Source organism: Engystomops pustulosus, chromosome 7, assembly GCF_040894005.1.
Source record: "Engystomops pustulosus chromosome 7, aEngPut4.maternal, whole genome shotgun sequence".
Lineage (NCBI taxonomy): Eukaryota > Metazoa > Chordata > Amphibia > Anura > Leptodactylidae > Engystomops > Engystomops pustulosus.
In genome coordinates this window covers 184,165,318-184,188,362 of record NC_092417.1, presented here as the reverse complement: position 1 = coordinate 184,188,362, position 23,045 = coordinate 184,165,318, and the positions used below count along the sequence as shown (strand labels likewise).

Below are 23,045 nucleotides of genomic sequence, written 5' to 3'. Positions count from 1 at the left end.
TCATTCTCTCTTGCCTGTTGCGCTGTATCCGTCCTGGTTTTGTTAGGGATTACTGAGCGCTGGGCTCAGCTTCTTGTGTCCTCTGACCTTGGGTTCCTGATCTGTCTATAACCCCAGACTTTATGTAATGCTGTGAGATGGGAACGGGATGAGCTCAGGGGTTCATTTACTTTTCAAGTCTGGTCCTGCTGTGATGTGGAGGCCACGTGACTGCCCACGCCTCGGCTGTGATGTGGAGGCCACGTGACTGCCCACGCCTCGGCTGTAATAAGGCTATGCGACTGAACGTATGGAAACTGCCGTATACACAGGACGGAGGAGGAGTCTGCTCTCAGTTTCCTGTATTTTCCTGACTATAATAATTGTAGATTCGCACTGAAGGCGTCAGACCCTCTGACTTATCACATGTGGGATTATATTCTCACCACCCAGTGTGAGACCCCGGAGACTCTCTTATACCCCCGCTCCTTGTGCTGTGGTCACTGCTCTGCACAGTCTGGGCTTCTCTCCACAGATACAAGAGGTAGCCACCCGGAGAGGTACGAGAGGGAGTCACCCGCAGAGGTACAAGAGGTAGTCACCCGGAGAGGTACAAGAGGTAGTCACCCGGAGAGGTACAAGAGGGAGTCACCCGGAGAGGTACAAGAGGGAGTCACCCGGAGAGGTACAAGAGGGAGTCACCCGGAGAGGTACAAGAGGGAGTCACCCGGAGAGGTACAAGAGGGAGTCACCCGGAGAGGTACAAGAGGGAGTCACCCGGAGAGAGAGAGGTGCAAGAGGGAGTCACCCGGAGAGAGAGAGGTGCAAGAGGGAGTCACCCGGAGAGAGAGAGGTGCAAGAGGGAGCCACCCGGAGAGGTTCTAGCATCACAGGTGCCCTGTGGCTCCTCATTGTCCCCTCTCCAGCTCCAGGGCCTCCTTTTTATGGAACGGAGCCCAGAACTGGACAGCATATTCCAGGTGAGGCGGAACCAATGCCTTGTACAGTGTAATATTACATCCCTATCCTCAGAGTCCAGACCTCTGATACATGACAAGGTCCTGCAGCTTTAGAGGCAGCTGACTGACATTGTGCTGTTATTTCATTTATGATCTACAGTCACCCAGGTCCTTCTCACCAAGAGATTTACACCAGACCTGCAGGGTGACCACAGCATCTTGCAGCGGCTGCTATTCCACCCGGTTTACGGTTAGTTGGGCCATTATTTATCTTTCAGCAAGACGATGACCCCAAACACCTCCAGGCTGTGTAAGGTCTGTGACTAAGGAGAGTGATGGGGGCTACACCCAGTGACCCGGCCCCCACAGTCACCAGTCCTGAGCCCAATCCAGATGGTTTGGGATGAGCTGGACCAGAGTGAAGGCATAAGGGCCGACAAAGTGCTGAGCATCTCTGGGATCTCCTCCAAGACTGATGGAGACCTCTCCAGGTGACTCCCTCTTGCACCTCTCCAGGTGACTCCCTCTTGCACCTCTCCAGGTGACTCCCTCTGGCACCTCTCAGGGGACTCCCTCTTGCACCTCTCCAGGGGACTCCCTCTTGTATATCTCTCTCCAGGGGACTCCCTCTTGTACCTCTCCAGGTGACTCCCTCTTGTATCTCTCTCTCTCCAGGTGACTCCCTCTTGTATCTCTCCAGGTGACTACCTCTTGTATCTCTCTCTCTCCAGGTGACTCCCTCTTGTATCTGTGGAGAGAAGCCCAGGCTGTGCAGAGCAGTGAGCACAGCACAAGGAGCGGGGGTATAAGAGAGTCTCCGGGGTCTCGCACTGTTTGGTGAGAATATAATCCCACATGTGATAAGTCAGACGGTCTGACGCCTTCAGTGCGAATCTACAATTATTATAGTCAGGAAAATACAGGAAACTGAGAGCAGACTCCTCCTCCGTGCTGTGTATATGTATATATTCTCTCTAGTGCTGTCCCGGGGTCGGTGTCTGCAGCCTGAGACTGAATCCTGATGGTCCCCCCCCCCCCCCCCCCCTCACCCCATCATTACTGATTACACACAGTCAGCAACTAACGACCAGATCTCGGCCCCTCCCCAAATACTTCATCTCACACAGGATATACAGGCAGGGGGCGGGGCATCACACAGGATATACAGGCAGGGGGCGGGGCTGTGACTACCTCTCACACAGGATATACAGGCAGGGGGCAGGGCTGTGACTACCTCTCACACAGGATATACAGGCAGGGGGCGGGGCTGTGACTACCTCTCACACAGGATATACAGGCAGGGGGCGGGGCTGTGACTACCTCTCACACAGGATATACAGACAGGGGGCGGGGCTGTGACTACCTCTCACACAGGATATACAGACAGGGGGCGGGGCTGTGACTACCTCTCACACAGGATATACAGGCAGGGGGCGGGGCTGTGACTACCTCTCACACAGGATATACAGGCAGGGGGCGGGGCATCACACAGGATATACAGGCAGGGGGCGGGGCTGTGACTACCTCGCACACAGGATATACAGGCAGGGGGCGGGGCTGTGACTACCTCGCACACAGGATATACAGGCAGGGGGCGGGGCTGTGACTACCTCGCACACAGGATATACAGGCAGGGGGCGGGGCTGTGACTACCTCTCACACAGGATATACAGGCAGGGGGCGGGGCTGTGACTACCTCTCACACAGGATATACAGGCAGGGGGCGGGGCTGTGACTACCTCTCACACAGGAAGGGGGCGGGGCTGTGACTACCTCTCACACAGGATATACAGGCAGTGGTGGAGGTTGTGTGTTGCTGAGCTCCCTGTGGGGAGGAGTCATGGCCTCAGACCCAGGAGGCGGGGAGGGGAGCTGGGCTGGGTCATCTAGGAGAGCCCCTGGCTTGGAGTTGGGCCTACACCCTGCTGCTGGTGAAGGTTCAGGAGAAGACAATGTGACGGCGGCTGCAGCTGTGAGTACTCCAGTCTGTGATAAAGTGATTTATAAGAAGGAGATGGAGATTTCCAGATTACGCGCTGATATAAAAACTGAAGCAGATTGTAAAATGAAATTAATGAAGTGCGAGCGTCTGGATAACTGTATCCGAGATCTGAGTGTCATGAGAGAGAGACACATGAAGGAGATGGGAGCCCCCCATAAAGTACAGAACTGGCCCCCGAACACAAGGAGGGAAACCCGGCTCCAGGGGTTAAAGAGGAAAGATGTGATCAGCCACTGTAATGACTATAACACTGTGTATGATATTGTATCACAAGGCAGCCCAGTGAGGGGCTCAGAGACTATCAAAGGGTTAAAGGTGAAAACAAAATCAATGGCACCTGAAGATCCAGTGTGTTCTGTTCAGGCCCAGAGTGAAGGAGTGATTGTGTCTGCTTCAGAGGGTAAAGTGTTAATGACTCCTCCTGTATACACCTGTTCACACCTGACCCCAGTGGCTGTGGAGAGAGCAGAGACTGCAGGTGGAGATAACCCTGCAGTAACCTCAGTATTACCAGTGACCCCAGTAATAGAGCCTGAGACTACGTGTAATAGACCTCAAGTGGCCTCCCAGCGGTCTGTAGCCCAGGAGAATAACATGGAGGTCACAGACCCAACAGAGGTCGCTAGTGCCAATGTACAGTCACCGGTAGAGGATACCGGCTCCAGCGCACAAAGGCCGCCAGCGGAGGGCCCCGGCGTGCAAAAGCCACCATCAGAGGGCTCCGGCGTGCAAAGGCTGCCAGCGGAGGGCCCCAGCGTGCAAAAGCTGCCAGCGGAGGGCCCCAGCGTGCAAAAGCCGCCAGTGGAGGGCTCCAGCGTACGAAAGCTACCAGCGGGAAGCATTAGTTCCAGCACACAGGCTCCAGCAGGGGGCACTAGTTCCGGCACACAGGCTCCAGCGGGGGGCACTAGTTCCAGCACACAGGCTCCAGTAGGGGGCATCAATCCCGGCACGGAGAATCCAGCTGGGGGAGCGGTTTCTGGTGCGCAATTGTCGTGGTCACGGAGATCAAGTGCCCAGAGCACCATAGACTCTAATAGTGGAAGACCGCAGAGACTATTCTCAAGTGTGACGAACCCCACCCCCCAGAGGAGGAATGCCGTGCGGATTAAATACATCGGTCCTGAGGAGGGGATCCCGACACGACAGTTTATTGGGAAAGATCTTCTGAAAGGATTTATGAAGTTTGATGCATTTGAGGTCTATGCGCTGATCCATGTGCCAACCACGAGGATCTATGACATCAGCTTCAAGCTGCCACGAAGCCTCGACCAATTCTGGGAGATCTATAACGCCACAAGAGACAACAGTATCTGGAAGTATCTCCAGGTCATCCAGCTGTCCAAGCCTCTGACCGTGGTGGTGACCATCCTTCTCCAGTCTGAGGTGGTGGCTCTGGGGGACGTGCTGCTCTGGTGGTGGCTCTGGGGGACGTGCTGCTCTGGTGGTGGCTCTGGGGGACGTGCTGCACTGGTGGTGGCTCTGGGGGACGTGCTGCACTGGTGGTGGCTCTGGGGGACGTGCTGCTCTGGCTGCGGAGACAATGTCTGGTTCTGGATGAGCCATGTAAGATCTATGATGAAGAGGGGATCTGGAATGGCGGATATAGGGTCAGAGTGCAGCTGATACAGGACCGGGGAGTCACCAGACATCTGCCGCACGTCTTCTTCTTGGGCTCTGACAGGGGGATATGTTACTATCCCGGGCAGCCAAGACTGTGCCACAGATGTGGCGGCCGGCACATGGCGTATTCCTGCCCTCATGCCAAATGTTCCCTGTGTGGAGAGCTGGGACATCGGAGAGACGCCTGTACAGGACACGTGAGGTGCAATCTCTGCTTGCTTTATGGACATACTTTTCTGGATTGTCCAGACGCTCAGCATAATAAGACCTGTGAGCCGCCAGGTGAGGAGACTGCAAGGGAAGGAGAAGGAAGAGATATACCTGCAGGAGAAGATCTCAACCAAGAGCATCATAGCTCAAGGGACCTCACCGTGGGCTCGGGTGCTGGAGTCCGGAGTTCTGGTGTCCCTGGATGTCAGGGCTTGAGTGATCCAGTTACAGATCCAGTAGAGCAGCAAGTAGAGATGGTGGATGTCCAGCCTGAGGTGTCACCGGTTACTGGAGTGACCTCTGAGGTACCTGAAGATGCCTCCACCAGTTGTCCTAGTGCCGGTACCACCACAGAAGAGATGCAACCTATGGATGATGATGGTTTCAAGGTGGTAAAACGTAAGAATGTGGTATCTGGACTGGAGTCTGGGAAACATCTGTCTGCAGGAGCATCACCGGATGTGGAGATCTCTCCTGGGAAATTCCACGTCTTAGGAGAAGAAGTGGGAGATACGTGTGATCCTGACATCCAGGAGCGTGGTGTGGAGGAGCGCAGTGTGGAGGAGCCGGCTGAGGAGAACATTGCCGTGTCCATGTCCACCAAGAGGTGGGGAACAAAAGGACATAGTAGTGGTAGAAGGAAGAAGACCAGGAAATCTAAGTGACCTGCATGAGGCTGAAGATCGGTGTGTATGTTGTGTGGGGATTTTAATTGTGTCTAGTGATAGTGACGGCTCTGGTGATGGCGATGGTGACGGCTCTGGTGATGGTGATCGGCTGAGATATGAGACTTGATGAGACTTATCTGTGTAATATTGCCCAGCAGGCCGGCCTTGTGGATTGTTGTAGGGTCTTATAATTGTCTTGTGTATCGTGTGAATATTTTGTATTTGTGTATTATAAATATAAAGATTGACTACCCCTCACACAGGATATACAGGCAGGGGGCGGGGCTGTGACTACCTCTCACACAGGATATACAGGCAGGGGGCGGGGCTGTGACTACCTCTCACACAGGATATACAGGCAGGGGGCGGGGCTGTGACTACCTCTCACACAGGATATACAGGCAGGGGGCGGGGCTGTGACTACCTCTCACACAGGATATACAGGCAGGGGGCGGGGCTGTGACTACCTCTCACACAGGATATACAGGCAGGGGGCGGGGCTGTGACTACCTCTCACACAGGATATACAGGCAGGGGGCGGGGCTGTGACTACCTCTCACACAGGATATACAGGCAGGGGACGGGGCTGTGACTACCTCTCACAGGATATACAGGCAGGGGGCGGGGCTGTGACTACCTCTCACACAGGATATACAGGCAGGGGGCGGGGCTGTGACTACCTCTCACACAGGATATACAGGCAGGGGGCGGGGCTGTGACTACCTCTCACACAGGATATACAGGCAGGGGGCGGGGCTGTGACTACCTATCACACAGGATATACAGGCAGGGGGCGGGGCTGTGACTACCTCTCACACAGGATATACAGGCAGGGGGCGGGGCTGTGACTACCTCACACAGGATATACAGGCAGGGGGCGGGGCTGTGACTACCTATCACACAGGATATACAGGCAGGGGGCGGGGCTGTGACTACCTCTCACACAGGATATACAGGCAGGGGGCGGGGCTGTGACTACCATCACACAGGATATACAGGCAGGGGGCGGGGCTGTGACTACCATCACACAGGATATACAGGCAGGGGGCGGGGCTGTGACTACCATCACACAGGATATACAGGCAGGGGGCGGGGCTGTGACTACCATCACACAGGATATACAGGCAGGGGGCGGGGCTGTGACTACCTCTCACACAGGATATACAGGCAGGGGGCGGGGCTGTGACTACCTCTCACACAGGATATACAGGCAGGGGGCGGGGCTGTGACTACCTCTCACACAGGATATACAGGCAGGGGGCGGGGCTGTGACTACCTCTCACACAGGATATACAGGCAGGGGGCGGGGCTGTGACTACCTCTCACACAGGATATACAGGCAGGGGGCGGGGCTGTGACTACCTCTCACACAGGATATACAGGCAGGGGGCGGGGCTGTGACTACCTCTCACACAGGATATACAGGCAGGGGGCGGGGCTGTGACTACCTCTCACACAGGATATACAGGCAGGGGGCGGGCTGTGACTACCTCTCACACAGGATATACAGGCAGGGGGCGGGGCTGTGACTACCTCTCACACAGGATATACAGGCAGGGGGCGGGCTGTGACTACCTCTCACACAGGATATACAGGCAGGGGGCGGGGCTGTGACTACCTCTCACACAGGATATACAGGCAGGGGCGGGGCTGTGACTACCTCTCACACAGGCTATACAGGCAGGGGGCGGGGCTGTGACTACCTCTCACACAGGCTATACAGGCAGGGGGCGGGGCTGTGACTACCTCTCACACAGGCTATACAGGCAGGGGGCGGGGCTGTGACTACCTCTCACACAGGATATACAGGCAGGGGGCGGGGCATCACACAGGATATACAGGCAGGGGCGGGGCTACCTCCTCCTGTAGTATACGCTGCGGGTCTCCCCTGGGTCAGGTATGGATGACACTGTAAGTGATAAAACAGATTTCTTTATAAAATGTAGAGTAAGAAGCTCCTGGAGGTACACGGCAGCCGTGCGGCTATAGGGGGTCGGGGGTCCCGGGGGATGTAGCAGCAGTGGTGGGAGGGTCCGGATCCTCCCTGGAGGTTCTGGTCCGGTTCAGCGTCTCTCGGCACAGATGAGGTAGGGGTGCGGCTGCAGCGTCATTCCCAGCTTTGGCTTCAGGTTTGGTATAAATCCATTAGGAAAATGGAGGTGGAAGCGCTGGAGAAGAGCCGTGAAGAAGAGGAAGAGCTCCATGCGGGCGAGCTGCTCCCCCAGACAGTGTCTTCTCCCTGCCGGATAGAGACATCGGATCAGAGGGACAGGAGGGCACAGGCATCGGATCAGAGGGAGGGACAGGAGGGCACAGACATCGGATCAGAGGGAGGGACAGGAGGGCACAGGCATCGGATCAGAGGGACAGGAGGGCACAGCATCGGATCAGAGGGAGGGACAGGAGGGGCACAGGCATCGGATCAGAGGGAGGGACAGGAGGGGCACAGGCATCGGATCAGAGGGAGGGACAGGAGGGGCACAGGCATCGGATCAGAGGGACAGGAGGGCACAGACATCGGATCAGAGGGACAGGAGGGCACAGGCATCGGATCAGAGGGAGGGACAGGAGGGCACAGGCATCGGATCAGAGGGAGGGACAGGAGGGCACAGACATCGGATCAGAGGGAGGGACAGGAGGGCACAGGCATCGGATCAGAGGGAGGGACAGGAGGGCACAGGCATCGGATCAGAGGGACAGGAGGGGCACAGGCATCGGATCAGAGGGAGGGACAGGAGGGCACAGACATCGGATCAGAGGGGACAGGAGGGCACAGGCATCGGATCAGAGGGGACAGGAGGGCACAGGCATCGGATCAGAGGGAGGGACAGGAGGGGCACAGGCATCGGATCAGAGGGAGGGACAGGAGGGGCACAGGCATCGGATCAGAGGGAGGGACAGGAGGGGCACAGGCATCGGATCAGAGGGAGGGACAGGAGGGCACAGGCATCGGATCAGAGGGAGGGACAGGAGGGCACAGGCATCGGATCAGAGGGAGGGACAGGAGGGCACAGACATCGGATCAGAGGGAGGGACAGGAGGGCACAGGCATCGGATCAGAGGGAGGACAGGAGGGGCACAGGCATCGGATCAGAGGGAGGGACAGGAGGGCACAGGCATCGGATCAGAGGGACAGGAGGGCACAGACATCGGATCAGAGGGAGGGACAGGAGGGGCACAGGCTTCGGATCAGAGGGAGGGACAGGAGGGCACAGGCATCGGATCAGAGGGACAGGAGGGCACAGACATCGGATCAGAGGGAGGGACAGGAGGGCACAGACATCGGATCAGAGGGAGGGACAGGAGGGGCACAGACATCGGATCAGAGGGAGGGACAGGAGGGGCACAGACATCGGATCAGAGGGAGGGACAGGAGGGGCACAGGCATCGGATCAGAGGGAGGGACAGGAGGGGCACAGGCATCGGATCAGAGGGAGGGACAGGAGGGGCACAGACATCGGATCAGAGGGAGGGACAGGAGGGGCACAGGCATCGGATCAGAGGGAGGGACAGGAGGGGCACAGACATCGGATCAGAGGGAGGGACAGGAGGGCACAGACATCGGATCAGAGGGAGGACAGGGGGGCACAGGCATCGGATCAGAGGGAGGGACAGGAGGGCACAGGCATCGGATCAGAGGGAGGACAGGAGGGCACAGGCATCGGATCAGAGGGAGGGACAGGAGGGCACAGGCATCGGATCAGAGGGAGGGACAGGAGGGCACAGACATCGGATCAGAGGGAGGGACAGGAGGGCACAGGCATCGGATCAGAGGGAGGGACAGGAGGGGCACAGGCATCGGATCAGAGGGACAGGAGGGGCACAGGCATCGGATCAGAGGGACAGGAGGGGCACAGGCATCGGATCAGAGGGAGGGACAGGAGGGCACAGGCATCGGATCAGAGGGAGGGACAGGAGGGGCACAGGCATCGGATCAGAGGGACAGGAGGGCACAGGCATCGGATCAGAGGGAGGGACAGGAGGGCACAGGCATCGGATCAGAGGGACAGGAGGGCACAGGCATCAGATCAGAGGGAGGACAGGGGGGCACAGGCATCGGATCAGAGGGAGGGACAGGAGGGCACAGGCATCGGATCAGAGGGGACAGGAGGGCACAGGCATCGGATCAGAGGGGACAGGAGGGCACAGACATCGGAACAGAGGGGACAGGAGGGCACAGGCATCGGAACAGAGGGGACAGGAGGGCACAGGCATCGGATCAGAGGGAGGGACAGGAGGGCACAGACATCGGATCAGAGGGAGGGACAGGAGGGGCACAGGCATCGGATCAGAGGGGACAGGAGGGCACAGGCATCAGATCAGAGGGGACAGGAGGGCACAGGCATCGGACCTTCCCCCTATGGTTCTGATAAGTGGTTCGGATAAGGGGGTGTGTAGTGACATTTCTGGTGGTCTTCGGGCCCCTCTTGCAGCAATGATCCGTGCGGCTCCTTCTTGTCATGTGACGGCGACTTCTCAGACATTTTATAATTAGCGCTAATTACAGACATGATGTCATGAATGGCGTCCACTAGAGACCCCCAGTGCCCGGAGCCCCCCACCCACTGCCGCAGCAGCTAAATGTCACAGCTTGTTATTTAATGATCCTCTGGATACAAAGTATCAATCATCATTAACCCTCGCATCACCAGGACATTCATGTCTCACACAACCCCCCTCCATATACACCAGAGACCCTCAAAGACCTTGATGACGGGGCCGCCGATGGAGAGGATTGATCCAAACTCCATACACCCCCACCCCCTCCATACATGTGACCCCCCACCCCTCCATACATGTAACCCCCACCCCCTCCATACATGTGACCCCCCACCCCCTCCATACATGTGACCCCCCACCCCCTCCATACATGTGACCCCCCACCCCCTCCATACATGTGACCCCCCACCCCCTCCATACATGTGACCCCCCACCCCCTCCATACATGTGACCCCCCCACCCCCTCCCCCTCCATACATGTGACCCCCACCCCCTCCATACATGTGACCCCCACCCCCTCCATACATGTGACCCCCACCCCCTCCATACATGTGACCCCCACCCCCTCCATACATGTCACCCCCACCCCCTCCATACATGTCACCCCCACCCCCTCCATACGTGTGACCCCCACCCCCTCCATACATGTGACCCCCACCCCCTCCATACATGTGACCCCCCACCCCTCCATACATGTAACCCCCACCCCCTCCATACATGTGACCCCCCACCCCCTCCATACATGTGACCCCCCACCCCCTCCATACATGTGACCCCCCCACCCCCTCCCCCTCCATACATGTGACCCCCACCCCCTCCATACATGTGACCCCCACCCCCTCCATACATGTGACCCCCACCCCCTCCATACATGTGACCCCCACCCCCTCCATACATGTGACCCCCACCCCCTCCATACATGTCACCCCCACCCCCTCCATACATGTGACCCCCACCCCCTCCATACATGTGACCCCCACCCCCTCCATACATGTGACCCCCACCCCCTCCATACATGTGACCCCCACCCCCTCCATACATGACCTCCCCCCCCATACATGTGACCGCCCCTCCATACATGTGACCCCCCCCTCCATACATGACCTCCCCCCATACATGACCTCCCCCCATACATGACCTCCCCCCATACATGTGACCCCCTCCATACATGTGACCCCCTCCATACATGTGACCCCCCCCATACATGTGACCCCCTCCATACATGTGACCTCCCCCCATACATGTGACCGCCCCCCATACATGACCTCCCCCCCATACGTGACCTCCCCCCCATACGTGACCTCCCCCCCATACGTGACCTCCCCCCCATACGTGACCTCCCCCCCATACGTGACCTCCCCCCCATACATGTGACCTCCCCCCATACATGTGACCGCCCCCCATACATGTGACCGCCCCCCATACATGTGACCGCCCCCCATACATGTGACCGCCCCCCATACATGTCCCCCCATATATGTGACCCCCCCATACATGTGACCTCCCCCCCATACGTGACCTCCCCCCCATACGTGACCTCCCCCCCATACGTGACCTCCCCCCCATACGTGACCTCCCCCTATACATGTGACCGCCCCTCCATATATGTGACCCCCCCCATATATGTGACCCCCCCCATATATGTGACCCCCCCCATACATGTGACCTCCCCCTCCATACATGACCTCCCTCCATACATGTGACCTCCCCCCATACATGTGACCTCCCCCCATACATGTGACCTCCCCCCATACATGTGACCGCCCCTCCATACATGACCCCCCCCATATATGTGACCCCCCCCATATATGTGACCCCCCCCATATATGTGACCCCCCCCATATATGTGACCCCCCCCCATACATGTGACCTCCCCCTCCATACATGTGACCTCCCCCCATACATGTGACCTCCCCCCATACATGTGACCTCCCCCCATACATGTGACCCCCCCCATACATGTGACCCCCCCCCTCCATACATGTGACCCCCTCCCCCATACATGTGACCCCCTCCCCATACATGTGACCCCCTCCCCATACATGTGACCCCCTCCCCCATACATGTGACCTCCCCCCATACATGTGACCCCCTCCCCCATACATGTGACCCCCTCCCCCATACATGTCACCTCCCCCCCATACATGTCACCTCCCCCCCATACATGTGACCCCTCCCCCATACATGTGACCCCTCCCCCATACATGTGACCCCTCCCCCATACATGTGACCCCTCCCCCATACATGTGACCCCCTCCCCCATACATGTGACCCCCCCCCATACATGTGACCCCCTCCCCCATACATGTGACCCCTCCCCCCATACATGTGACCTCCGGTCCTCACCCAGTGAGAATGGCACGAAGGCCTCCTTCTTGGTGAACTGGCCGCTGCTGTCCAGGAATCGCTCGGGATAGAAGATGTCGGGGTCCTTCCAGTATTTCTCATCGAAGTGGACGGAGTAGAGGTTGGTGATGATTGTGGTGCCCTCTGGGATGGAATATCCGCGCACCACCGTGTCCCTGGAAGTGGCGTGGAATATCCCCAAGGGGGCGATGTTACAGAAGCGCAGGACCTCGTGCAGGACGGCCTCCGTGTACGGCATGCTGGAGCGCTCCTCCAAAGTCGGGATTCGGTTCTGTCCCACCACAAGGTCCACTTCCTTCTGAACCTGAGCTACGGAACAAACAGACCCAAAAATATGTTATGTTATTAACCCTTTACAGAAGAACAGGGAATAGTTGTCCCCACTCCCAGCTCTACACTACAGCTCTGCTGCTCCTCATCCACTCTACACTACAGCTCTGGTCCTCTGTGCATCCTCTACAGCTCTGCTGCTCCTCTTATCCTCTACACTACAGCTCTGCTGCTCCTCTCATCCCCTGTACACAGCTCTGCTGCTCCTCTTATCCCCCGTCCATGCTCTACACTATAGCTCTGCTGCTCCTCATCCTCTCTACACCACAGCTCTGCTGCTCCTCTTATCCTCTGTGCATTCTCTACAGCTCTGCTGCTCCTCTTATCCTCTGTGCATTCTCTACAGCCCTGCTGCTCCTCTTATCCTCTACACTACAGCCCTGCTGCTCCTCTTATCCTCTACACTACAGCCCTGCTGCTCCTCTTATCCTCTACACTACAGCTCTGCTGCTCCTCTTATCCTCTACACTACAGCTCTGCTGCTCCTCTCATCCTCTGTGCATGCTCCATACTACAGCTCTGCTGCTCCTCTTATCCTCTACACCACAGCTCTGCTGCTCCTCTTATCCTCTGTGCATGCTCCATACCACAGCTCTGCTGCTCCTCTTATCCCCTGTCCATGCTCTACACTATAGCTCTGCTGCTACTCATCCTCTCTACACCACAGCTCTGCTGCTCCTCTTATCCTCTACACTACAGCTCTGCTGCTCCTCTTACCCTCTACACTACAGCTCTGCTGCTCCTCTCATCCCCTGTGCATGCTCCATAGTACAGCTCTGCTGCTCCTCTCATCCTCTACACTACAGCTCTGCTGCTCCTCTCATCCCCTGTGCATGCTCCATACCACAGCTCTGCTGCTCCTCTTATCTTCTACACCACAGCTCTGCTGCTCCTCTCATCCCCTGTGCATGCTCCATACTACAGCTCTGCTGCTCCTCTCATCCCCTGAGCATGCTCCTGGCCCCCAGTATAGTTGTGCCCCTCACCTTGTATATTGGGGTACAGGGCCATGTAGAGGACGGCCCACCTCAGGGCGTTGGTGGTGGTCTCGGTTCCGGCGATGATGAGTTCCCCCACCGAGTAGATGAGGTTGTCGGTGGAGTAGGTGGTCTCGGGGTCCGGGGGGCTGCGCTCCATCTCGTCCAGGTAGGCGTCGATGAAGTGTCGCGGTGAGTGGGGTTTGCGGTTTTCGGAGAACCTTTGGATGATCTGTGACAGGAAGGTGTAGACGCGGGCGGCGTTCCGGAAGAGGCGCTGGTGCCCCCCGCAGGGCAGGAGCCCCAGGAGCGGGAAGGCGTTGTACAGGAAGACCCCGGCGCTGGCCGCCAGCTCGATGTTCTGGCTGAACATCTCCATCATCTGCAGGAACTCGGCGTCGTCGTAGCGGAAGCGTTCGCCAAACAGGATGAGGTTGGAGATGTTGGAGACGGCGATGGTGGTCAGGTGCCGGGGGTCAAAGGCCTTCCCCTTATACGTGTCCACCGCGTCCAGGAAGAAGGACGACTCCTCCCAGATCCGACCCTCAAACGACCTCTCCCCGTATCCGAACGTCCGGAAACAGCCGACCGCCAACTTCCGGTGCTCCGTCCAGCAGCGGCCGTACCTGGCGTTCAGAAGACCTGGAGGCACAGGACAGCGCTGCGTTACAATGTGTCAGGGAGCACCGCTAGGGGCATATTCACTGACTGCTAGCAGAGATCTAAGGTCGTATTCACTGACTGCTAGCAGAGATCTAAGGTCGTATTCACTGACTGCTAGCAGAGATCTAAGGGCGTATTCACTGACTGCTAGCAGAGATCTAAGGGCGTATTCACTGACTGCTAGCAGAGATCTAAGGGCGTATTCACTGACTGCTAGCAGAGATCTAAGGGCGTATTCACTGACTGCTAGCAGAGATCTAAGGGCGTATTCACTGACTGCTAGCAGAGATCTAAGGGCGTATTCACTGACTGCTAGCAGAGATCTAAGGGCGTATTCACTGACTGCTAGCAGAGATCTAAGGGGCGTATTCACTGACTGCTAGCAGAGATCTAAGGGCGTATTCACTGACTGCTAGCAGAGATCTAAGGGGCGTATTCACTGACTGCTAGCAGAGATCTAAGGGCGTATTCACTGACTGCTAGCAGAGATCTAAGGGCGTATTCACTGACTGCTAGCAGAGATCTAAGGGCGTATTCACTGACTGCTAGTAGAGATCTAAGGGGCGTATTCACTGACTGCTAGCAGAGATCTAAGGGCGTATTCACTGACTGCTAGCAGAGATCTAAGGGGCGTATTCACTGACTGCTAGCAGAGATCTAAGGGCGTATTCACTGACTGCTAGCAGAGATCTAAGGGCGTATTCACTGACTGCTAGCAGAGATCTAAGGGCGTATTCACTGACTGCTAGCAGAGATCTAAGGGCGTATTCACTGACTGCTAGCAGAGATCTAAGGGCGTATTCACTGACTGCTAGCAGAGATCTAAGGGCGTATTCACTGACTGCTAGCAGAGATCTAAGGGCGTATTCACTGACTGCTAGCAGAGATCTAAGGTCGTATTCACTGACTGCTAGCAGAGATCTAAGGTCGTATTCACTGACTGCTAGCAGAGATCTAAGGTCGTATTCACTGACTGCTAGCAGAGATCTAAGGGGCGTATTCACTGACTGCTAGCAGAGATGTAAGGGCGTATTCACTGACTGCTAGCAGAGATCTAAGGGGCGTATTCACTGACTGCTAGCAGAGATCTAAGGGGCGTATTCACTGACTGCTAGCAGAGATCTAAGGGCGTATTCACTGACTGCTAGCAGAGATCTAAGGGCGTATTCACTGACTGCTAGCAGAGATCTAAGGGCGTATTCACTGACTGCTAGCAGAGATCTAAGGGCGTATTCACTGACTGCTAGCAGAGATCTAAGGGCGTATTCACTGACTGCTAGCAGAGATCTAAGGGCGTATTCACTGACTGCTAGCAGAGATCTAAGGTCGTATTCACTGACTGCTAGCAGAGATCTAAGGTCGTATTCACTGACTGCTAGCAGAGATCTAAGGGGCGTATTCACTGACTGCTAGCATAGATGTAAGGGCGTATTCACTGACTGCTAGCAGTGATCTAAGGGGCGTATTCACTGACTGCTAGCAGAGATGTAAGGGCGTATTCACTGACTGCTAGCAGAGATGTAAGGGCGTATTCACTGACTGCTAGCAGAGATGTAAGGGCGTATTCACTGACTGCTAGCAGAGATGTAAGGGCGTATTCACTGACTGCTAGCAGATATCTAAGGGCGTATTCACTGACTGCTAGCAGAGATCTAAGGGCGTATTCACTGACTGCTAGCAGAGATCTAAGGTCGTATTCACTGACTGCTAGCAGAGATCTAAGGTCGTATTCACTGACTGCTAGCAGAGATCTAAGGGGCGTATTCACTGACTGCTAGCAGAGATCTAAGGGGCGTATTCACTGACTGCTAGCAGAGATCTAAGGGTGTATTCACTGACTGCTAGCAGAGATCTAAGGGCGTATTCACTGACTGCTAGCAGAGATCTAAGGTCGTATTCACTGACTGCTAGCAGAGATCTAAGGTCGTATTCACTGACTGCTAGCAGAGATCTAAGGTCGTATTCACTGACTGCTAGCAGAGATGTAAGGGCGTATTCACTGACTGCTAGCAGTGATCTAAGGGGCGTATTCACTGACTGCTAGCAGAGATGTAAGGGCGTATTCACTGACTGCTAGCAGTGATCTAAGGGGCGTATTCACTGACTGCTAGCAGAGATCTAAGGGCGTATTCACTGACTGCTAGCAGTGATCTAAGGGGCGTATTCACTGACTGCTAGCAGTGATCTAAGGGGCGTATTCACTGACTGCTAGCAGAGATGTAAGGGCGTATTCACTGACTGCTAGCAGAGATGTAAGGGCGTATTCACTGACTGCTAGCAGAGATGTAAGGGCGTATTCACTGACTGCTAGCAGAGATGTAAGGGCGTATTCACTGACTGCTAGCAGAGATGTAAGGGCGTATTCACTGACTGCTAGCAGAGATGTAAGGGCGTATTCACTGACTGCTAGCAGAGATGTAAGGGCGTATTCACTGACTGCTAGCAGAGATGTAAGGGCGTATTCACTGACTGCTAGCAGAGATCTAAGGGCGTATTCACTGACTGCTAGCAGAGATCTAAGGGCGTATTCACTGACTGCTAGCAGAGATCTAAGGGCGTATTCACTGACTGCTAGCAGAGATCTAAGGGCGTATTCACTGACTGCTAGCAGAGATCTAAGGGCGTATTCACTGACTGCTAGCAGAGATCTAAGGGCGTATTCACTGACTGCTAGCAGAGATCTAAGGGCGTATTCACTGACTGCTAGCAGAGATCTAAGGGGCGTATTCACTGACTGCTAGCAGAGATCTAAGGGCGTATTCACTGACTGCTAGCAGAGATGTAAGGGCGTATTCACTGACTGCTAGCAGAGATCTAAGGGGCGTATTCACTGAATGCTAGCAGAGATCTAAGGGCGTATTCACTGACTGCTAGCAGAGATCTAAGGGCGTATTCACTGACTGCTAGCAGAGATCTAAGGGCGTATTCACTGACTGCTAGCAGAGATCTAAGGTCGTATTCACTGACTGCTAGCAGAGATGTAAGGGCGTATTCACTGACTGCTAGCAGTGATCTAAGGGGCGTATTCACTGACTGCTAGCAGAGATCTAAGGGCGTATTCACTGACTGCTAGGAGAGATCTAAGGGCGTATTCACTGACTGCTAGCAGAGATCTAAGGGCGTATTAACTGACTGCTAGCAGAGATCTAAGGGCGTATTAACTGACTGCTAGCAGAGATCTAAGGGCGTATTCACTGACTGCTAGCAGAGATCTAAGGGCGTATTCACTGACTGCTAGCAGAGATCTAAGGGCGTATTCACTGACTGCTAGCAGAGATGTCTCTTACCTCCCATCTTCGTCAGCTTCATGAAGAGCGGCAGCGCCGGGCGGTCGGAGAAGACGTCGCTCTGTCGCACCAGACATTCCTTCACCGCGTCATAACCATTCAGCACCACCGCCGAGATCCCCCCCAGGTCCAGGCTGAAGATCTGAGGGGAGACACAAGGGGGTAAACACAGCCCCCTCCCCCATGTATATTATACACAGGCCCCTCCCCCATATATATTACACACAGGCCCCTCCGCCATGAATGTTACACACAGGCCCCTCCCCCATGTATATTATACACAGGCCCCTCCGCCATGTATATTACACACAGGCCCCTCCCCCATGTATATTATACACAGGCCCCTCCCCCATGTATATTATACACAGGCCCCTCCCCCATGTATATTACACACAGGCCCCTCCCCCATGTATATTACACACAGGCCCCTCCCCCATGTATATTACACACAGGCCCCTCCCCCATGTATATTACACACAGGCCCCTCCGCCATGTATATTACACACAGGCCCCTCCCCCATGTATATTATACACAGGCCCCTCCCCCATGTATATTACACACAGGCCCCTCCGCCATGTATATTACACACAGGCCCCTCCCCCATGTATATAACACACAGGCCCCTCCCCCATGTATATAACACACAGGCCCCTCCGCCATGTATATTACACACAGGCCCCTCCCCCATGTATATTACACACAGGCCCCTCCCCCATGTATATTACACACAGGCCCCTCCCCCATGTATATTACACACAGGTCCCTCCCCGTGGCTCTGGCCCCTCCCCCTGTACCTCCCTGTGGCTCTGACTCCTCCCCTATGGCTCCCCGTGGCTCTTGCTCCTACCCCTGTACCTCCTCGTGGCTCTTGCTCCTCCCCTGTACCTCCCGTTAGCTCTGGATCCTCCCCTGTACCTCCCTGTGTCTCTGGCTCCTCCCCCTGTATCTCCACGTGTCTCTGGCCCCTCCCCTGTGGCTCTTGCTCCTCCCTGTGTAACTCCCAGTGTCTAGCTCCTCCCCCAAATAATTTTTGTGCTCTGGCTCCTCCCCCTGTACCTCCCCGTGGCTGTTGCTCCCCCAGTGGCTCCTCCCAATGTCTATAGCTCCTCCCCCGTACCTCCCAGTGTCTCTAGCTCCTCCCCTGTACCTATCCCTGGCTCTGGCCCCTCCCCATGGCTCTTGCTCCTCCCCGTGTCTCTGGCCCCTCCCCCTGTACTTCCCTGTGTCTCTGGCCCCTCCCCCTGTACCTCCCCGTGGCTTTTGCTCCTCCCCCTGTACCTCCCAATGTCTCTAGCTCCTCCCCCGTACCTCCCAGTGTCACAAGCTCCCCCCTGACTCTGGATTCTCACCATGTACCTCCCCATGGTTCTTGCTCTGGCTCCTCCCCCTGTACCTCCCAGTGGCTCTGGCTCCTCCCCGTAACTTCCCATGTCTCTGGCTCCTCCCCCGTACCTCCCCGTGGTTCTTGCTCCTCCCCCTGTACCTCCCCATGTCTCTGGCTCCTCCCCCTGTCTAGACCCCCGTACCTCACCGTGGCTCTTGCTCCTCCCCCTGTCTCTGGCCCCTCCACCGTACCTCCCCCTGTCTCATCCTAGTACCTCACCGTGGCTCTTGCTCCTCCCCCTGTCTCTGGCCCCTCCCCAGTACCTCCCCGTGGCTCTTGCTCTGGCCCCTCCCCTGTCTCTGGCCCCTCCCCCGTACCTCCCCGAGTCTCTGGCCCCTCCCCTGTCTCTGGCCCCTCCCCCGTACCTCCCCGTGGCTCTTGATCCTCCCCCTGTGACTCTGGCTCCTCCCCATGTCTCTGGCCCCTCCCCCGTACCTCTTGCTCTGGCCCCTCCCCCTGGCTCTTGCTCCTCCCCCGTGTCTCTGGCCCCTCCCCCGTACCTCCCCGTGGCTCTTGCTCTGGCCCCTCCCCCTGGCTCTTGCTCCTCCCCCGTGTCTCTGGCCCCTTCCCCGTACCTCTTGCTCCTCCCCCGTACCTCCCCGTGGCTCTTGCTCCTCCCCCCGTGTCTCTGGCCCCTCCCCCGTACCTCTTGCTCTGGCTCCTCCCCCTGTCTCTGGCCCCTCCCCCGTACCTCCCCGAGTCTCTGGCTCCTCCCCGTGTCTCTGGCCCCTCCCCCGTACCTCCCCGTGGCTCTTGCTCCTCCCTCGTACCTCTTGCTCTGGCTCCTCCCCTGTCTCTGGCCCCTCCCCCGTACCTACCCGAGTCTCTGGCCCCTCCCCCGTACCTCCCCGTGGCTCTTGATCCTCCCCCTGTGACTCTGGCTCCTCCCCATGTCTCTGGCCCCTCCCCCGTACCTCTTGCTCTGGCCCCTCCCCTGTCTCTGGCTCCTCCCCTGTCTCTGGCCCCTCCCCCGTACCTCCCCGTGGCTCTTGCTCTGGCTCCTCATGTAGATGTGCGGGTCTCGGGCCAGCGCCAGGATGTTTCCTATGAGCGGGAGCCCGGGGGGTCCGGGGGGGAGGCCGGGGGGTCTGCGCCGCCTCACCGCCAGCCTGAGGAGGAGGACGAGGAGCAGCGCGGCCGAGCCCCCGGCCACCAGACCCCACAGCGGAGGCCGCCACACATCCGCCGACATGGCGCGACCGACCAGCGACCGACCCCGATCACCCCGGCGCACGTGCCCTGCGCCCCGCCCCCCGACCGCTACTGGTTGCGCACATCCTGCCCCGCCTCCTGATTGGACCAAGCGCGGCGCGGGAGTGACAGGCGTGACGTCATCGCCCGACACCCGGGAACCATCGCCCGACACCACAGAGACATGGCATGGATAGTATCGTGTACAGAGAAATGTCTGATACTTTCTACACTGCTCAAAATTTGAATAGTAATATCCCTGGGTCTGAATGAAATCTTCTGGGTTATTGGTTGGTGTGGGGTCCGGGGCAGGATCAGACGTGGTGCAGGTTCCGGGGTAGGATCAGGCGGGGTCCTGGGCAGGATCAGACGCGGTGCGGGGTCCGGGGCAGGATCAGACGCGGTCCGGGGCAGGATCAGACGCAGTGCGGGATCTGGGGCAGGATCAGACGTGGTGCAGGGTCCGGGCAAGATCAAACGCGGTGCAGGGTCCGGGGCAGGATCAGACGCAGTGCGGGGTCCGGGGCAGGATCAAATGCGGTGCAGGGTCCGGGGCAGGATCAGGCGGGGTCCGGGGCAGGATCAGACGCGGTGCAGGGTCCGGGGCAGTATCAGACGGGGTCCGGGGCAGGATCAGACGCGGTGCGGGGTCCGGGGCAGGATCAGACGCGGGGTCCGGGGCAGGATCAGACGCGGGGTCCGGGGCAGGATCAGACGTGGTGCGGGGTCCAGGGCAGGATCAGACGCGGTGCGGGATCCGGGCAGGATCAGACGTGGTGCAGGGTCCGGGGCAGGATCAGACACGGTGCAGGGTCCAGGGCAGGATCAGATGCGGTGCAGGGTCCGGGGCAGTATCAGACGGGGTCCGGGGCAGGATCAGACGCGGTGCGGGGTCCGGGGCAGGATCAGACGCGGGGTCCGGGGCAGGATCAGACGCGGGGTCCGGGGCAGGATCAGACGTGGTGCGGGGTCCAGGGCAGGATCAGACGCGGTGCGGGGTCCGGGCAGGATCAGACGTGGTGCAGGGTCCGGGGCAGGATCAGACACGGTGCAGGGTCCAGGGCAGGATCAGATGCGGTGCAGGGTTCGGGGCAGGATCAGGCGGGGTCCAGGGCAGGATCAGACGCGGTGCAGGGTCCAGGGCAGGATCAGACGTGGTGCGGCGTCCGGGGCAGGATCAGACGTGGTGCGGGGTCCGGGGCAGGATCAGGTGCAGTGCGGGATCCAGGGCAGGATCAGACGTGGTGCAGGGTCCGGGGCAGGATCAGACGCGGTGCGGGGTCCGGGGCAGGATCAGACGCGGTGCGGGGTCCGGGGCAGGATCAGACGCGGTGCGGGGTCCGGGGCAGGATCAGACGCAGTGCGGGGTCCAGGGCAGGATCAGACGTGGTGCAGGGTACGGGGCAGGATCAGACGCAGTGCGGGGTCCGGGGCAGGATCAGACACGGTGCAGGGTCCAGGGCAGGATCAGATGCGGTGCAGGGTCCGGGGCAGGATCAGGCGGGGTCCGGGGCAGGATCAGACGCGGTGCAGGATCAGACGTGGTGCGGGGTCCAGGGCAGGATCAGGTGCAGTGCGGGATCCAGGGCAGGATCAGACGTGGTGCAGGGCAGGATCAGACGTGGTGCAGGTTCCAGGGTAGGATCAGGCGGGGTCCGGGGCAGGATCAGGCGCGGTGCAGGGTCCAGGGCAGGATCAGACGTGGTCCGGGGCAGGATCAGACGTGGTGCGGGGTCCGGGGCAGGATCAGACGTGGTGCGGGGTTCGGGGCAGGATCAGGCGCAGTGCGGGATCCAGGGCAGGATCAGACGTAGTGCGGGGTCTGGGGCAGGATCAGACGTGGTGCAGGTTCCGGGGTAGGATCAGGCGGGGGCAGGATCAGGCGCGGTGTAGGGCCCGGGGCAGGATCAGACGTGGTGCAGGATCAGGCGGGGTCTAGGGCAGGATCACACGTGGTGCTGGGTCCGGGGCAGGATCAGACGCGGTGCTGGGTCCGGGGCAGGATCAGACGCGGTGCAGGGTCCGGGGCAGGATCAGACGTGGTGTGGGGTCCGGTGCAGGATCAGACGTGGTGCGGGGTCTGGGGCAGGATCACACGTTGTGCAGGGTCCGGGGCAGGATCAGACGCGGGGTCCGGGGCAGGATCAGGCACGGTGCAGGGTCCGGGGCAGGATCAGGCGCAGTGCGGGATCCAGGACAGGATCAGACGTGGTGCGGGGTCCGGGGCAGGATCAGACGTGGTGCAGGTTCCGGGGCAGGATCAGGCGTGGTGCAGGTTCCGGGGTAGGATCAGGCGTGGTGCAGGTTCCTGGGTAGGATGAGGCGGGGTCCGGGGCAGGATCAAGTGCTGTGCGGGTCCGGGGCAGGATCAGGCGCTGTGCGGGGTCCGGGGCAGGATCAGGCGCTGTCCGGGGCAGGATCAGGCACGGTGCGGGGGCAGGATCAGGCACGGTGCAGGGACCCAGGTGGGGCAGGATCAGACATGGTGCAGGATCAGGCGGGGTCTGGGGCAGGTTCACACGTGGTGCAGGGTCCGGGGCAGGATCAGACGTGGTGCAGGTTCCGGGGTAGGATCAGGCGTGGTGCAGGTTCCGGGGTAGGATCAAGCGTGGTGCAGGTTCCGGGGTAGGATCACGCAGGGTCCGGGGCAGGATCAGACGCGGTGCGTGGTCCGGGGCAGGATCAGACATGGGGCAGTTGCTCACGGCAGTGATACATCAATATACTGCTTTATAACGTATCGGGTCAGTGTTCCATCGTGGGGGGAGGAGTTTCCCTTTAAAGGACACCTGTCATCAGCTCAGTCACTTGTTCTGTCACCTCTTCCTGTTGGAGCAGCGCACAAGGATCCCATCCCAGCCTTTATCTAGTTATTTCATACATTAATCATTGTAAAATCATCTA

The 23,045-nt window shown here is 58.2% G+C and overlaps 1 protein-coding gene across 4 annotated transcripts; it reads right to left on the bottom strand.

The window, feature by feature from the left end:
• Positions 1-7,357: 7,357 nt before the first annotated feature.
• CYP2R1 (cytochrome P450 family 2 subfamily R member 1) lies at positions 7,358-20,199 on the bottom strand. Of its 4 annotated transcripts, none has more exons than XM_072119179.1 (5): positions 19,927-20,199; positions 17,566-17,707; positions 13,625-14,257; positions 12,288-12,617; positions 7,358-7,680 (listed from the first exon to the last, which is right to left on the bottom strand). In XM_072119179.1, the coding sequence occupies exons 1-5, from the start codon at positions 20,140-20,142 to the stop codon at positions 7,505-7,507; spliced, it is 1,497 nt and encodes a 498-aa protein (XP_071975280.1). In that variant the 5' UTR covers positions 20,143-20,199; the 3' UTR covers positions 7,358-7,504. The 4 variants fall into 4 exon arrangements, with proteins under 4 accessions (XP_071975280.1, XP_071975281.1, XP_071975282.1 ...); XM_072119180.1 differs by having other exon boundaries at positions 20,053-20,199; XM_072119181.1 differs by lacking the exon at positions 19,927-20,199 and adding an exon at positions 19,214-19,256.
• Positions 20,200-23,045: the final 2,846 nt, after the last annotated feature.